Source organism: Cyclopterus lumpus, chromosome 14 (genome assembly GCF_009769545.1).
Source record: "Cyclopterus lumpus isolate fCycLum1 chromosome 14, fCycLum1.pri, whole genome shotgun sequence".
NCBI lineage: Eukaryota > Metazoa > Chordata > Actinopteri > Perciformes > Cyclopteridae > Cyclopterus > Cyclopterus lumpus.
In genome coordinates this window covers 3,054,883-3,072,114 of record NC_046979.1, presented here as the reverse complement: position 1 = coordinate 3,072,114, position 17,232 = coordinate 3,054,883, and the positions used below count along the sequence as shown (strand labels likewise).

Below are 17,232 nucleotides of genomic sequence, written 5' to 3'. Positions count from 1 at the left end.
ACACTTCTGAGTGTCTGTATTTTGGCTACACGTAAAAATAAAAAATAAAAAACAAACTTATACTGTGTGCATTTAAAAATGATCAAATTAAAAATACAAAACTGTCTGAGGGTCAACAAGGACACACTGAGATAAATTGACTTGTTTGTATTTAATTTGTCCAGTTGCTCCTTCGAGCATATAGCAACAACATCCGAATAAATACATGTAAGTTATCGGGCATTTTAAAGGTGACCTCAGACGTATCCTGTGATGTCATATCCTGGCGCGGCGGGCTTCCTGGCTCCCGGTGCGGTGGACTGGGAGCTGTGGCTGGTACTGCGGACCCTGCCGGCCGCGTCGGCGGCCCCCGCCTGCAGGGTGGGGTTGTGGTAGGTCTGCGAGGTCGTCCGTGCCCCCGCGCCCGGCACGCCGCCTCCCACCGGGTACGGGTAACCCCCGGCTTGCCGCCTCCCGCGGACCCCGCCGCCGCCGCCCTGCTGGTCGCAGCACGACACGCACAGCATCCCGCCCCCCAGCATGGAGATGAGCGCGGAGGCCAGACCCACAAACAGACACTCCCCCAGCTCGAACTTCATGCTGGAGGGCACGTTGGGTCGGTAGAAGGTCTGGACCACCTCGTGCGTGGTCCACGACACCGGTATGAGTGACAGGAAGCCCGCGGTGAGGAACAACCCCCCGCTGGCGCCGGCCACGCGACTCTTTACGACGCCGGCGCCCTCCAGGCAGAGCGTGCACTGCATCCCCAGGGCCGCCATGGCAACGGCGAGTATAGACAGCACCAGGGAGATGACCATGAGGGCCCGAGAGGCCTGCAGGTCGGAGGACAGGGCCAGCATGGAGTTGTAGGTCTCGCACTGGAAGGCCCCGGTGCTCTGGTAGACGCACTCCATCCACAGGCCCCTCATGTTGGCCACCGCCGTGACGATGTTGGAGCCGATGTGGGCGGAGATCTGCCAGTACGGGAGCACGGTGGCCACCATGGTGCCCAGCATTCCCAGCAGGCCCAGGAAGAAGCCCATCAGCTCCAGAGCTGCGGACGCCATGGCGACAAACTGTGATGAAGGAGCCCCCACCCAAAAAAAAGAAAATCTGTCACCGGCTGTTTAAATATTACGGTATTTTCTGTTATTCACGGACACATTTTCATTTCTCTCTTAAATTAAGATTAGCCGTATAGCTCCGCGTGAGCTAACCCGAACTAGCGACCGGTTTCGCTAACTGGTCGAGGCTAACGCTAACTTCAACGGGATATTCGTTACGCTAGATACGCGTTTACGAGATAAAAGCTTTAGTTAGCTTGCTTTCAAACATTTTTTTTTTAAATACTCAAGAGGTTTTTTCTCACCGTTTTAATTGCTGAGCTCATTGATTTATTATATATTGATAATATGGGATGGATCCGCACTGGATTTTACGAACATAAAAACCTCCCGCTAGTCCGACTTGTAGCTCATCAGAAAAATAAACCTTAAGTTAGTTTTGATGGTGTTAAATAACTGATAACTTTAAAGGTTTGTTAACAAGTGAATTCAAGTGCAAACTTGTTAATAAGACGATTAAACAGTTTTACGCTGACTTTCAGACTTTCAGACATTTCTCCACCGGTCCGTTGATGTTTTTTTGTCATTATTTTTCACGAAGACGGAGATAGTGCAGCTGTCAGAAATCCCTGTTATCTCTCATCGCTAAAATTATTATTTACACTTCGGAGGCTGACGCGCGAGGTCTTTACTCGTCTGCCGGTAATTATGGGATGTGATGTGTGACGTTAAGGCAGGCTCTTTACCCGCGTCTGGAAAACCGTGACGCTCTACGTGGCAAAGCCCAGACGTCTGGTACCCCGTTCACACCGAGATGAATAATAAATAATAAATAATACGACTGTAACCCGTCAAAACTCTGTTTGTTGTGTTGTTTACCCAAATGATACATTGTTTACAAGCAGCCGATGATTCTACTCTTTTGAAACTTGATCTGAAAACTTAACTGCATAATTTAAACGCTGACTATCCATATTTATAATAGTATGAAGGCGAGAAGCAAACAAACAAAAGTGTGCACGGGAGATTTTGCTTCTTTCTGACTCGTGGAAATATTTTTTTTGGGGACCAAGTTCACCAACGGTTACCATTAGATAATTCCTCATTTGCATATTCAAACATAGCATTTCAGTAAAAAACGTGTAATACAAAAGAAATGATCATCTTAATGTCCGTAATAAACTGGTGGAGTTTCATGGTGATATCTATTAGTTAATAGTTTGTTCCATAAATCTCCTCTTCAGCTTCTCTTACATCCACTAAACTTTATAGTTTATACAGAGGGGGTTTGCTCATATATCATTCATAGTCTGATTTATATAATATGTTGACTACAAACATGGATTAGTTATGGCTGTTGACAGTACAGTGTTCACGTTTCTCTTCTGGAAATGTGTGTAAACTAGTTTGAACAAGATAATTGCCTCATTTGCATATGTTAACGTGACATTTCAGAAAACTTAAAAAATAATTGACCTGTGATGTAAATAGTGTCACCTGTAGTGTCAGAGTTAATAAAGCTTGTATTCTGAGATGTCACCTGAAATGACAGTAATATAATGTACCACACACACACACACACACACACACACACACACACACAGACACACACACACACACACACACACACACACACACACACACACTTCCATGCCCTTATACCTTTGAGACTGCCGCGGATGGTGGAAGAGCCCGGCGGCCGGTTAAGGATTTGATTCTGCTCCTTTTTTTTTTTGCTGCAGGAAGCCCAAGTTGCAGCTGGATGAGGATGAGGAGGATGAGGATGAGGAGGATGAGGATGAGGAGGATGAAGAGCACGCCAGAGGCTGCACGGATTGAATATTCACCGCCGTCGAACCACCGGCTGCCGCTTCTCTCCGGCTGCTCCCTGAGACCTGGACATGGTCGCCGCCGCTCTACTTCTAATGAGCACTTTCACTCCGCCGGCTGCGTCGGAGCACTTTTTCTTTTTTTTTAAAGGAGGTACAAATCCTTTTGAGTTTTATTTACTTCCTGTTGCAAGAGACATAATAATAATAATAATAATAATACAGTACAGTCGACTCTGTTACGGTCTGAGCTCCTGCACGTTGTCTCTCTGCCGTCTTTGTTCAAGAGTGTGATGTCTGTCCGTCATCCAGACCTCCTGTCCCACACACACACACACACACACACACACACACGAGCACACACACACACACACACACACACACACACGCGCACACACACATATCATTACCAGCCACGTTAATCATTCTCATGTTGGTGCAACCTTCAGCCGAATCTCAATATTTCAGTTGGAGTGAAACGTTGTTTAATTTTAGCAGAAAGATGTTATATCGCTTTGATGAAAAGAGATAAAAACTAAAAAAAAAAACACACTAAATAATCCTTTCATGTTATGGAGGAAAAGTGTCTGCAGAAATCTCAAAAAATTAGCTTGTGAGAATTTTTTGTGTGTGTGTGTGTGTATTTTTTAATTAAATTCAGAAATAGAATATAAACCTGCCTGAAGCGAGAAAAATGAGGAATGATTCAAGTTTTTTGAAATAGTTTCTTTGTATCTTAATTTAATCTGTTTTTTTTTGTTTTTTTTATTCGACATCTTTTAGTTTTGGCTTTCTCAATAGAGACATTTCCCTGTTTCCTTTCCTTGCTTCCTCCTTCCTTTATTGCTCCCTTCTCTCCTATTCGACGCCCAGGTACCGAATATGAACTGTGTACTAATTGTACGTCGAACCTTCAGTTTCATTAAATCTGGCTTTATTATAAATCCTAATTATTATTACATTATTATCATCACCATCATCATCATTATTAATATTATTAATATTATTATTGATATTATTAAAGAGTTAATTTGTGCCTTTGTTCACTAATTGTTCTTCTATTAGAAATTATATAATTAAGAAAAATTCAAGAAATATCCTTTAAAGAGAAGCATGTCATATTTTTAAATTAAAAGCTTCTTTTTTATATATATATTTTTTTATTTCATTTTTGAGGAATTCGAAGGTGCAGATTTATTAACTTTTATATATTTGAATATATTTTAATTTATTTAAGCATCATCTGTGCGCCAACTCATTTCATCAAATGGTTCCAGCTTTTTGATTATTATTTTACTCAACACCGTAGTTAATTAAATCTAAAACCATAAATGTCTGGGCTCTTTTTTTTGAAGGTGCGTTTTAGACTCCGTATAAAAAAAATAATAAAAAGAAAAGAAACATAAACCTGCCATAACATATTGAGTGAATTTACGGCGCATTAAAGCTGACACCAAACTTGGCCGCCTGCTGTGCGTCATCATCCATCAACGGTGTGACCGGGCTGTCAGTCTGCAGACTGCTGTCCGTCTGCAGACTGCTGATGCTGAGACATTAAAATAAAACCTCTCCTCCTACATACCAGGCAGGTCAGTGACCCTCCAGGTGCGCCCCTCCCCTCGTCGCTGTCATCCAACCTGTCGACAGGTGACATCTGAACCAGTTGTCGTCCGCCACAGTCGCCCAGTTCGCCCAGTTCACTCAAACCTTTTTGGTTTCTAATCCCCCCCCCCCCCCGCCCCCCCATCACATTGCAGCAGCATCATAATGGGATTAGCGGGTAATCCGGTCACTTCCCCTACATAGCAGAACAAGAGGGCAACGTCCACCCACACACACACACACACACACACACACACACACACACACACACACACACACACACACACACACACACACACTCAAAAACACTGAAGCCATTATTATAAATCTCAGAGGGGCATTATCTGGACACGCTGCATGCTAATGGGGCGGCTCAGGCCGGCCCGAGTGCAACATATTTCAATTCACATTGTGTTACTGATATGCATCGTCTGCGCCCTCTAGTGGTTGAAACCCCGACTTTGCAATGGAATTTTGCTATTGGCTTGATCTGGAGCCAGCTGACGTATAAAAAAAAACCCACATCACCCGAATATGTAAAACAGGCGGCAACCTCCGGTTCTGCCGAGTGAAGCCGATGCAGGTTGTATAGAAGTCTATGCTTCATGTGTTAAAGCTGCATTCTCTTAACTGACCACCAGGGGGCAACTCCTCTGGTTGTATAGAAGTATATGCTTCATGTGTTAAAGCTGCATTCTCTCTACTGACCACCAGGGGGCGACTCCTCTGGTTGTATAGAAGTCTATGGTTCATGTGTTACAGCTGCATTCTCTTAACTGACCACCAGGGGGCGACTCCTCTGGTTGTATAGAAGTCTATGCTTCATGTGTTAAAGCTGCATTCTCTTAACTGACCACCAGGGGGCAACTCCTCTGGTTGTATAGAAGTATATGCTTCATGTGTTAAAGCTGCATTCTCTCTACTGACCACCAGGGGGCGACTCCTCTGGTTGTATAGAAGTCTATGCTTCATGTGTTACAGCTGCATTCTCTTAACTGACCACCAGGGGGCGACTCCTCTGGTTGTATAGAAGTCTATGCTTCATGTGTTAAAGCTGCATTCTCTTAACTGACCACCAGGGGCGACTCCTCTGGTTGTATAGAAGTCTATGCTTCATGTGTTAAAGCTGCATTCTCTTAACTGACCACCAGGGGGCAACTCCTCTGGTTGTATAGAAGTATATGCTTCATGTGTTAAAGCTGCATTCTCTCTACTGACCACCAGGGGGCGACTCCTCTGGTTGTATAGAAGTCTATGCTTCATGTGTTACAGCTGCATTCTCTCTACTGACCACCAGGGGGCGACTCCTCTGGTTGTATAGAAGTCTATGCTTCATGTGTTACAGCTGCATTCTCTTAACTGACCACCAGGGGGCGACTCCTCTGGTTGTATAGAAGTCTATGCTTCATGTGTTAAAGCTGCATTCTCTTAACTGACCACCAGGGGCGACTCCTCTGGTTGTATAGAAGTATATGCTTCATGTGTTAAAGCTGCATTCTCTCTCCTGACCACCAGGGGGCGACTCCTCTGGTTGTATAGAAGTCTATATAAATGACTCTTCTTCTCTTGATTTATTCCCTCAGTAAACATTGTAAACATTAGTTTTTGGTCTCAATCTCTAGTTTCAAGTCATCAATACAGCGTGATGTTCATTTAGTAAATGATGATAATTTACAGTCAAACAGACCATAAAGCAGGGTATGCTTTAGGGCGGGGCTACAAGGTGATTGACAGGTCGCTACCAGAGACATTTAAGACATCTCTACGTCACTCCTCAGTCCAGATATGGTCACTTTAGTTCACTGGTTGCATACAAAACAAGATGGCGACGTCCAAATCGTTGATATCGAGGCTTCAAAACGTCATTCCACAAACCGATGGGTGACATCACGATGACTACGTTAAACCGCCGGTGAAGTAAACGCTAAAAGAATGATGTCAAGTGTTTAGTGCAAAGTTGTAACCAGGCGCTTTGAGTTTTTTCACACACGACTGGAACAAAACCTCCTCTGATAAACGTCTCTGAGGATTTTTCAATGCCGGACAATGAATCTTTCGATCCTTTAGAAACACGGGGTCTTAAAAATCTACATTTGAGTGAGTGTCAGCAAATTGTTTACAAGATATTCAACCTTCACTTCAGTATGATCCATTTAATATGAACTCCACTGCGGAGGAAGAACAATGTTCACGCCCCAGCAAAAATCATTTTTATTGAAATCATTTTTAACGACTCCTGCATGCTTTTTCAAATAATAGAATAAAGAAAATTGCAATGACTTTCAAGCAAACCAGATCGCTCCATCAGACAAGAAGAAAACAATAATCTTAACGGCGTAAGTAAACATTTACACGAAAATACAGGCATTTAGCTGTGCATATATACATATATATATATATATATATATATACATATATACATACATATACATATATACATATACAGTATATATATATGTATATATACTGTATACAGTACATATATATGTATGTAAACATGAAGGACATGGATTATTCAGAGAAGACACTTTTTTATCTAAAGATCAGTTGTTTCTGTTATTTTGTCCACTCACCTGGAAGTTCAGTGTAATATTTCAGGAAGATTCAGAGGGAGAATCTGAACTGGATTTCTGACCCCGGATCAGCCCCAAAACCTTTTTTAAAACAGCCCTGGATCAGGAGACCCTGTTTAACCTTGCTCATTAATTATTTAATTAGTATTTTAATTATTTTAAAATGCTGACGTGGACATTAAATGGTCATTTCGCCACATAATAAGTGTTTAACAGCTTCTACTTGTGACCTCTGACCTCCAGAGTTAATTATATAACGTTTCAATGGAGGACATTTTCATGTAACAGAGTATTTTGACTGTGTGATATCACTACTTGTAGTGGCCATGTTCCACACTCCGCCGTCGGTAGGTGGCGCATTGTTCCTCCGTGACGCGAGAAGAACCGCCGAAGAAGAATAACCGTTTCCGCTTCCGGGTTTAACTAGTCACTAAAAGTAAACAAACACGTCGAAAAATGACATTGAAATATACAATTATACATTTCTGCTGCTTCACATTACTTTGTGAGTAATCTCAGCTCGCGAAACGAGTTAGAAAATGACCGGAAGTCGAACGGAGTTAGCTAGCTTGTAGGCATGCGCAGATCGAGCCTTCACTTTGAAGGAGAACAGCGACATCTCGTGGCAGACTGAAGTTAAAGCAGCCGTTATATTTCCTGACCCCCGAAGAAGGGAAATAAAGCTGAACTGTAATTATATGACACTCTTTAAAAATAAATAAATATAACAATGATGATATCTGAGAGTTTGATTCATAAAATGTTCTTAAGTACTTAAATATGATAAATGTGGTTAAAAATGGAGAGTCACGCTCTGGACGTGTCACGCTCTGGACGTTCACCCAGGAGACCGGTGTCCGTGTCCTTTGTGCATCAACAAGTCAACATTGAGATGTTTTAAATTACAATAAAGTACCTGCACCTTATTATACATAAATATAGCCTCAGGATACAAACCAACACACACGTGTTTGAGTAGGTAAATATTTATAATACAATAAAGAATGCATGAATAAATAGTTGTAGTTTCCTCCACACAGTCCCGGGGCAGACGAGTCAGGGGAACCGGACAGGGAGACTTTTCCTTTCCCCTGGTGCATGCTGGGATATACCGTGGCCCTCAAGCTCCACCCATAACCCTGAAGCGGAACACGAAGGTGCAGAAGTCTGATGACGGAGGACTCTCTGGTCCAAATGTGTGTGACGTTAAGTTCTTTCATCCTCCATTGTTTATTTTAATATCTTTATTAATTGCTGCTGTCACTCAAATATCAGTCCCATACATTGAAAACGTTACACTTGTAACTTTTGGGAAGCAATTCCCACCTTTAACAATAGTCAGGGATTACGGCTAAATGATTAATTTCTACTGACTCTGTGTTTGCAATTCTAAAGCGTTGATTTCAGAAGTTGCAGATTAAAAGACAGCGACCTTCAGTGACCTCCGGAGACCTTTAGCGACCTTCAGTGACCTCCGGAGACCTTCAGCGACCTCCGGAGACCTTTAGCGACCTTCAGTGACCTCCGGAGACCTTCAGTGACCTCCGGAGACCTTTAGCGACCTTCAGTGACCTCCGGAGACCTTCAGCGACCTCCGGAGACCTTCAGCGACCTTCGGCAAGAATGTATGAAAGACAATTTGAAGAGCAGAGAGAGAGAGAGAGGGAGAGGGGAGGCACTAAAGTAAAGGGCGACCAAACACGAATAATAAGCTGCAGTGCGATTAGAGCCGTAAATCTAAAGAATTTTCCATCAGCAATTAATCTCAAAAATGCATTTAATGGTTCAACGTACATTTCATATTTTGGGGGTTTTGGACTGTTTGTCGGACATTCTGTGATGTCACCTTTCTGCTCTTGTACACTTTGGCGTTATGCCATTTAATTAATTGTATCTGTTACGTGCACAACACACACATACAGAGTAATTAAATTAAGATCAATTTGATTCAATTCAGATTTATTGGGAGCTTGTTTATCGACAAATAATGGATATATGACGCCATTGAAAGACAAGAAATCATAATTTAATGATCACCTCTACTCTCTTCTTTAAGAGGTCTCATCTGAATTATGATAACAGCATTAGCATTAGCATTGGGCTAGTGGTTATGGGTTCAATACATAAAGTTATGCATATCAATGGAAGGAGGGAGGAGCTACTTTTCTGAGTCCCTCTGCACACACTGAGGCTTCATTGCACTCCTGGAAGTTCACTTTTACACATCATGTGCGCCACCTAGTGGCCCGATGGTGTAGTGTATTATATTTTACATAAACTCAGATTAAGAGTTAAATACATACACGAGAACCAAGCTTGTGTAAAAAGTTGAGGTACTTGTTTCCATTTTATGCTACGTTTTAATTCACATTTAAATATTGTACCACATTTGTATTGGCAGCTGTAGTTATTGGCTTCAGATTATAATGCAATGCATTAAAGATTGTGACCCCCTTACATAAAAAAAAAGCTTAATATATTTTTTTCTTATGGTTAGATTAATATTTGAGGCCAAACGCTCCAGAATTAATGAATACATATTAATTAAAGGTGAATACATATTTCTGCATATTCTTTCCCTCCAGTAAACTACTAAACTGCATATGAAATAATTACACGTAAACAATGCAATAAATGTCAAAGGGGCCATTTTTCTGTTTTTTATTTTAATGGTTTAAGAACATTCAGCTGATAACTTTTGTCTTTCTCGGTATTTTAAATGCAGTTTGATCGGTTTATACTTTTAAATGACGCTAATCTCAAAAAAGAAAAAGAAAGCATGGTGGATGGATGTTAAGGCCCGTTATTCATTGAAAACATTTATTACATTTTTTATGATGCAAACAGCGAGTCCCACCCGGGGGGGAGCGGCTCACGAAGGAATGAAGGGGACACAAACGGGACAGAAAAAAGTGTGTTATGCAGTTTCATCGTTTCTGTTAAAAAAAAAACAAAAAAAAAAAACATGATAATCAGCTCTCATCCAAAAAAATTTGGCATCTTTTTGTTTTGTTTTGTTTCCCCCCCTCCCCCCTCCCTCCTGTTGTACTCTCTGGAAGAATGATCATTAAAAATCAAAAAGAACAAGGCATGCATAATAGTTTCTGGTAATGCACATAGATCAAAGGACACCAGTTATAAATACAAAATCCATGTACGGTGTTATTGTACATTTCATATATATATGTGTGTGTGTGTGTGGTGGGGGGTCCCTTTCTGAGAGGTGTTCCAGGCTGTGGGACTCTGTTATCTACACTGGGTCACTGGAGTCTGAACAAAAGGTCTGTGCCGGAAAATATATCTGCAGGCTGGACGATCACTGTGTGTGTGTGAGTGTGTGTGTGTGTGTGTTCCTTCCTCCCTCCCTCTCTCTGCACACCATCATCCTCATCATGCGGTTCATCCACAACTTTTCTTTCCACTTAAATAGTTTTTTTCCCTTGCATCAACTGACCAATGTGCTATCTACACGCCTTCACCCCGACTTCGCCCACATTATGTACTATTAAAATTAATATTCTCCCCTCTGCCGCCCCCGCGCTCCTCTTTTTAAACAAAAGGAAAAACCAAACAGCCTACTTGGATCCGTTCTACGCTCCCGTGTATTTTTCTTTTAACCCTAAAGAAATGCCGTCATGTGTCCGATACGCTAAAGTTTAATCGACTATAGTGAGCACCGTTTACGTGGCCACGCAGTGAGTTTACCGAAATGTTACGTTAAAGAAAGAAAAGGACAAACCAAAACGTGTTGATTAAATACTAATTTGTTGAATGGTCTTCACTGTTTAAAAAAAAAAAAGGAAAAAAAAGTGTTCTGCAAAGTATACTATGTCGCTCTCTCATCGGGGAATGTTGATATACCAATGAATTCATGTACAGATTTACAGTTATAATGCAGCTATCATCACACTCAACAGATGGGTGGGGGGGGGTGGGGGGAGGAGGAGGAGGAGAGCAAACGACAGACACAATATAGAAAAGATTCATCCGTTTCAATTACAACACCTTTTGGTGATGTTACTCTTAGAAAAAAAAGACAGATGGAAACGAGAGAGTGTGTGTGTGTGTGTGTGTGTGTGTGTGTGTGTGTGTGTGTGTGTTCTGTAAGTGCGGAACCAAATGTTCGACCAATAAAAGTCTATTGGGATCAAGTTGGACTGGTTTCTCTGGCGGTGGAGGCAGACTCGTTTTAACCAAACATGGGGCTGAGTATGACGGTACTGGTGGCAACGGTGGGCGTCTTGAGTGGTTGGTTTTTAGCGCACGCCCCCCCCCCCCCTTCTCCCCCCTCCCCTCCCCTCTGATGGCGGTGGCATCGGTGTGTCGTGGCGGGGGGCAGGGGGGGGGGGGGGGGGGGGGGGCGCGGCCGCTTTAGTCGATGTACTGGGAGAGCCAGCGGAAGCCCTCGCCGTAGCCCTGCCTCTTCAACACGCTGCACATGAACACCTCCAGGGGTCTCGTGTTCAGCTCCTTCATGGCGATGGTGCCCTGGTGACCAGAAGAAGTCACAACAAACCCCAATTAAAAAACAAACCCACCGCTGGATAAACCCTTTGCCTCGTAACCGTGGCGACCGGAAGGCGCCGACCCACCTTGCCCGTCGTCTGTCCGTACAGTCCGAAGATTTCTCTCAGCTTTTCCTCGCTGACAGCCTCCGGTCTGTCGATCTTGTTGCCCAGGATGAGGATGGGCACGTTGCCGATAGTCTCGTCTGTCATTAGTGCCTTTGGGGGCGGAGGGGGGAGATTACCATGTGGCTTGAACAATATCAAAAGAACATCAAACATCACGTCTCAATGATATTCAGTCCCGCGGAGGGGTGGGCGGAGTTATGTAAATAGCAGCGAGATCAAACAGCGGTTTGTAGTTCGTGAGCAGAAAGCTGCGCCTCCTTTTGTAAAGGGTTCCTCTTTAAAACGGTTATTAAACATTGGTGGTGACGGGCGACTGGGGAAAAAAAACATTCCAACTAGCAATAAGAATAGTCATTAAGAAAAATGTTCTCATTCTTTTTTTTTTTTTTAAAGAATTCATCGCGTTAGAATATAGATTTGTAATCACTTCTTTGTAATAATTGACGTTGCCGGGCAGCAAAGGAGACCTTTCGCTGGATATTCTCACACTGAATCAACGACAACATGTTTCAGGCCCTCGGGCACTTACGTCGAGTTCCGCTTTCGATTCGGCCAATCTGGAGAGGTCTGCACAGTCCACGAGGAAGACGATGCCGTTGATGGCGGGGAGGTAGTTTTTCCACACTCTGCGGGCTGCGTGACCACAAAAAACAAAACGTGAGCGTTTCAGCGTCTTCTGTTAGCACGACGACCTCCTGTTGGACTTGTGTAGGCAGGAGAGAAGAACAACGCCATCATTTCATTCAACAGCCGTAGTGACGATCGTATCGGAGCGAAGCCCCTCGTGACCAACCGAACGTCCACAACAAACACACACACACACACACACACCTTGCAGGTGGCCTCCAAGGTCGAAGGTGGTGAAAGTCATGCCAGCAATCGTCAGCTCTTCCGAGGCTGGAGTTAGAAAAAAGAAAAAGAAAAAGAAAAGAAAGGTGAATGTATGCACGTGCAGCATGAATACAACCAAAACGCTGTACACGTGGTTATAGTCACAGCTCGTACCAGTGCTTTGTGTAAAGATAGAAAACATCATTGACGATAACAATCGGTGGCTTTCAGCACATAACTGAATGAACGTACGGTGTGTGTGTGTGTGTGTGTGTGTGTGGGGGAGAGTAGCACCGACTCACTTGGATGTAAAGTTGGCACGTGCTGTCCCAATCTGTCGTCTTTGAGCATGTGCAGTAGCGTCGTTTTGCCAGCATTGTCCAGGCCAAGAAATACTAACTTGCCAGATTTCTTGTACAGTCCTGAAACAAAGCCAGAAAATAATAGTAATCATAAATAAGCCTGGACACTGGAAATCATATCTCTGAGATGGGGCTTCATTATGTTAAAATCCCACACTAAAGAAAACGTCCCCACGCGTGACCGTGACGAGTCCGGCCGTCATGCCAAGACTCGTTCTCAGGCATGAACTGGATGTTTAAAAACAAACAACGTGCAAAGAGAGTCGCCCCTCCACGTTTGCGTCCACCGCCGTCTGAGTCAGCGCGAACATGTTTTTTGGACCCGAGTCGGGCTACCCGTCCGACGGGGAGAACTGGATCGACGGCATCGAGGAGGGGAAGCTCCTCGAGCGGCTGGTTCACCCAACGAGAGTTGTTACAACAGATGTCACGTGGACAATGGCTCGTAATGTCATATTATCATATTTCATTTACCTAGAGAGTCTTGCTCTAATTAAACACGCAGAACCAGTTAATACAAAGAGTAATTAAATGCATCGTTGAATATTACTTTAAGTTATCCATCGGTATTTCACTCTTTAGGGATGCGAGCTGTACAACAGGATGTCTTTTAAAAAGTCTTGTTTTGTCACTCCTGAATCCAAAAGACGTTCACTTTAATGTGATATAAAAACAACGAAAAGCTGGAAATCTCCATAAACAAGGGGCTGAAACGGCATGAAATGTTACTTTATTAATTATTATCAAAATAGTTGTCGGTTGCCCGATCGATTAATCTTTGCACAAAACGGAATTTATATTTTATTATATTGATAGAGAAAAAAAAAAACGCTCTAAAGTGTGTCCATTAAATGTAGATTCGTAACGGAAGGCAGCGGCGGGTTATTAAATCATCATTAGGGGGTAAGCAGAGTATTTATTTTTGGAGAACCCTTAATTTAAAAACACTGGTGGCGGATGAAACGGCTTCGTGGCGTCTCGATTATGAAAGAAACGTAAACATCATCTTGGAATGTGGACAAGCCGGCTGCTGAACCACCACGGTGTGTGTTAGCCAGATTAGAGCATGTTTCCACCCACACACACACACACACCCCATCGGCCCAGGTTTTCACTGTACACATCATAACTGAAGTCAGTCTCATTCAGGCCGCTTTAATACTAAAGCAGCCTAAACTCTTTGCAGTGACCGTTTCCTGTTAGTTAGTACTTACCTAACATCTGTAGTACGCTATTGACCCCGCTATAAATCCAATCTAATATGAATGACATATCCGGAGCTGTTAAATCCTGGAGAGAAAAACAAAACAAGACGTAAGAAGACATGAATGCAGACAGGAGGAGAAACAACAACAAAAAAACAGCTGTGATGTGCTATAACACCCACCCCATTATCATACCACACGTGAGCAAAAAGGGAAGCGGAGCGCTGCGATTACGTCATAATATACAAGACGTGTAATCTTTGTAACTTCAAATTTATCAGTAACTAAAGACGTCCATTTGTTTCCGTCTCTGATGTTATCCACCGAGTCCCCGTCACACAAACACTGAGCTTTAATAAAAAAGGAGTGTCAGCGGTAAGAAACAAGCGACGGCATCGAACTGTTATGGAAGGAAACGTGGTGGAGGAGTCTGGACAGACGCAGTAAGGCGGTCGCCTTCGTCGTGAAAAGAAGAAGTGCAAAGAGTTGAAATGTCACACGCCGAGAACGTCAATCAAACGACGGGCTGTTTGTTTCCATTACGCTCCGAAACGCTGGACTGTGAGGAGTTCAAACGTATTGTGTAATATATTGAATTTCTGAGAGTACATTTCTCACATTTTCTTCGGGGTAAGATTACATTTAATCCTACCGATGAGGATACGGTCTTAATGCTGAGACGGCAACAACAGTAGTTGTTCACTGAAAAAAATAAAGGAGATAGATAGATAGTAAGATCAATAGGAAACCAATCAGAACTGAGCCCCATGAATATGTAGTGGGATAGATATCGGCAGCTGGTGATAAGAACAATGACTGCCTTTCTACAGCTGATGATTAGCTTATTCCAGTAGGAGTCTTTGAAGATTCAGAGCACCGATCACACGCCATCTGACAGCTCCCCAAAAGGCAACGTGAGGGTTTTGATCAACACAACCCACCTGCAAGTGCCTTGGAAACGAACCTTGGTCTGAGCCTCCCCCCCCGATAAGCTCCCCAGATTGTATTTCAATCAAAACTAAATGGACCTGGGATAAGACCCCGCCGTAACTGGGTGACGTCAACAGCTCCATGACAGCAGCTTGTTGTTTTAAGTGTAACCCAAACTTGTGTTTTGTGCTCATTTTTCATTCAAGTGGACACAAGCTTTTTCCCAATTTCCCCTCGTTTCTTTGTTTTTTACCCCCTGAGACAGTTACAGAGGCATCGCAGCAAGGTGAGCCGGTGCCAACCTCTGGCCCTAATTACGTAACATGCAAACAACTCCGGGGACAAAGTGTAAAGTAGACAAAGTTCAAGACCACACAAACACAGCTGAACTACACGTCAGCTGCTGCTGCTTCCCCTTCAGTCTCATATGGTCCCAATGCCGGCTTCCACATTAGAGACCGATGCTTCTACATGTGGCGACATGCAGCTGTGGAGGTGACACACTAAGTGACAACAACCACCTCGTATAAGACAAGCAGCTTTTAATGAAAAGGGGGGGTTGCCTGAAGGCAGCGACCGTAATCTGTTTCATGGGGATTCGGGGTTGTTATTTTTTTTCCAGGGTTTTATATATTAACAAAATCAACAAGCACACTAAACCACATTAAATTGAAAGTGACACAACAATTTCTGGTTGCCATGTTGAGCTTATTGAACAAGCACAGACGAGACATGGAGCCATGTCAGCGTTTCATCAACAACACATCTGTTTAGGGATTAAATATATCCGGACACGAGTGTTTGTTTATTTTGCCACGCTACACGTATTGACAGTTATTATAAATCAGCATCCACCTCAATGCTCCTTCCTTCTAACAACTGGAAATGTGCCTTCACACAAAAACACGTTGCGTGTGCAAACAACGACATTTGAGAAACGGGTTTTTTTTGTTGCCAAAATTGAGACAGAAAGTTGTTGTTTTTTTTTCCCCTATCCTTTTCCTCTTAATCTTAAAATAGCACGCGGGTGTGGGGGACCAAAGAGAGGTCACGAGACTATTGTGAATCCCCAATACAGTGAGAGACACTCACGTTGACGTGGGTTGAGTTGTCAACGTAGCAGATAAGTTAGCTAACCGTTACTTTGACGTCTAAAGTTACATTGGTTCTAGGTTTTACTTAGCCAAAAATAACTAAAACAAGTCACAAAAAAAGAACCATAATGCAACATACAGTATTACAACAACTCATATCAAAGTAATACACACACACACACGTTAAGTGTAACTTTATAAAGCTTTGGGGTGAGGCCCAATAAGAAGGCTGGCTAGCAGGAAGCAACTAGCTACGTGTCATATTCTGCAGCATCGACGGGCTGCTAGCTCCGTGAGCTAACCAGCCGTTAGCTACAGACCAGCAACACCGGGGACTCATACCAGCTTTTTTATTTTTTTATTTTACATTAATTGCATGGCTGTTGAAATACATCAAACTATATCCGGCTCGAAAGCTCTTCGATTATAAAAAATGAGCTAGCTACGGTGAGCGTGACATAAGCTAGCACAGATGATGCCGAACGCGACTCTTTTCTGAGAAAAATTATATCGTAAAAAGACTTACCCGTTTTTCTTTTTTTTTAGGTGTAGAATAATTTACAGAGCGCAGTCGGTCTTTTGATCATGTACGTTGGTCTCCCGGTCCCTTAAAGAAAAAAAAGAGAGCCTGCCAGGTCTTCCTCTCCTCTTTTTTTTTGGTGTTTTGTTAAGTGAGCCACGACGCTGCAATGGCTGTCCAGCAACTCCCAGAAACTCTGATCAGCCGCTTCCTGCTTGTGTTTCACCATCATCTGTCCGACAGGAGAACTCAAGTAAAACCTTAAAGTTCCGCCTTTTTTTTTTTTTTTTTTTACGATCAACACATTTGTTTCACTGGATGTTTTTTTCACACAATATTTTATAAAGGTAAAGAGGACTGGTTTGAATATTGAGGAAAAAAACACCATGAAACGATTTATCCCAGCCTGTAATCTGTAATCTGTAAAGCATTTTTAAACTATCCTATTTAGGCACTCAAATGTTACTGCAGGCAGGAATTACTCTTAAATTATATCTGGGCAGATTATCGGACATTTGACCGGTTTCATCACACTGAATAACATCCTCTCGTTTCCATTACGACTTTAAAAACCAAGAGCACCGGCGGAAATGCCACGTGTACACACTG

The 17,232-nt window shown here is 42.9% G+C and overlaps 2 protein-coding genes across 3 annotated transcripts; both read right to left on the bottom strand.

The window, feature by feature from the left end:
* Positions 1 to 236: 236 nt before the first annotated feature.
* Positions 237 to 1,046, bottom strand: cldn2 (claudin 2). Its single transcript, XM_034551135.1, has one exon. The coding sequence runs from the start codon at positions 1,044 to 1,046 to the stop codon at positions 237 to 239; it is 810 nt and encodes a 269-aa protein (XP_034407026.1).
* An 8,632-nt stretch (positions 1,047 to 9,678) lies between these two features.
* Positions 9,679 to 16,860, bottom strand: sar1b (secretion associated, Ras related GTPase 1B). Of its 2 annotated transcripts, none has more exons than XM_034551137.1 (7): positions 16,630 to 16,860; positions 14,089 to 14,164; positions 12,815 to 12,934; positions 12,513 to 12,578; positions 12,211 to 12,314; positions 11,640 to 11,771; positions 9,679 to 11,535 (listed from the first exon to the last, which is right to left on the bottom strand). In XM_034551137.1, the coding sequence occupies exons 2-7, from the start codon at positions 14,144 to 14,146 to the stop codon at positions 11,419 to 11,421; spliced, it is 597 nt and encodes a 198-aa protein (XP_034407028.1). In that variant the 5' UTR covers positions 14,147 to 14,164; positions 16,630 to 16,860; the 3' UTR covers positions 9,679 to 11,418. The 2 variants fall into 2 exon arrangements, with proteins under 2 accessions (XP_034407028.1, XP_034407027.1); XM_034551136.1 differs by lacking the exon at positions 16,630 to 16,860 and adding an exon at positions 14,262 to 14,513 and having other exon boundaries at positions 11,384 to 11,535.
* Between the last annotated feature and the right edge of the window lie 372 nt (positions 16,861 to 17,232).

Coding starts and splice junctions, on each gene's coding strand:
- cldn2 (XM_034551135.1), bottom strand. CDS start 1,046: ATGGCGTCCGCAGCTCTGGAGCTGATGGGCTTCTTCCTGGGCCTGCTG.
- sar1b (XM_034551137.1), bottom strand. CDS start 14,146: ATGTCATTCATATTAGATTGGATTTATAGCGGGGTCAATAGCGTACTA. Junction 12,315..12,512: donor CCTTGGAGGCCACCTGCAAG/GTGTGTGTGTGT, acceptor GTGGTCACGCAG/CCCGCAGAGTGTGGAAAAAC. Junction 11,536..11,639: donor ACGGACAGACGACGGGCAAG/GTGGGTCGGCGC, acceptor TCTGGTCACCAG/GGCACCATCGCCATGAAGGA.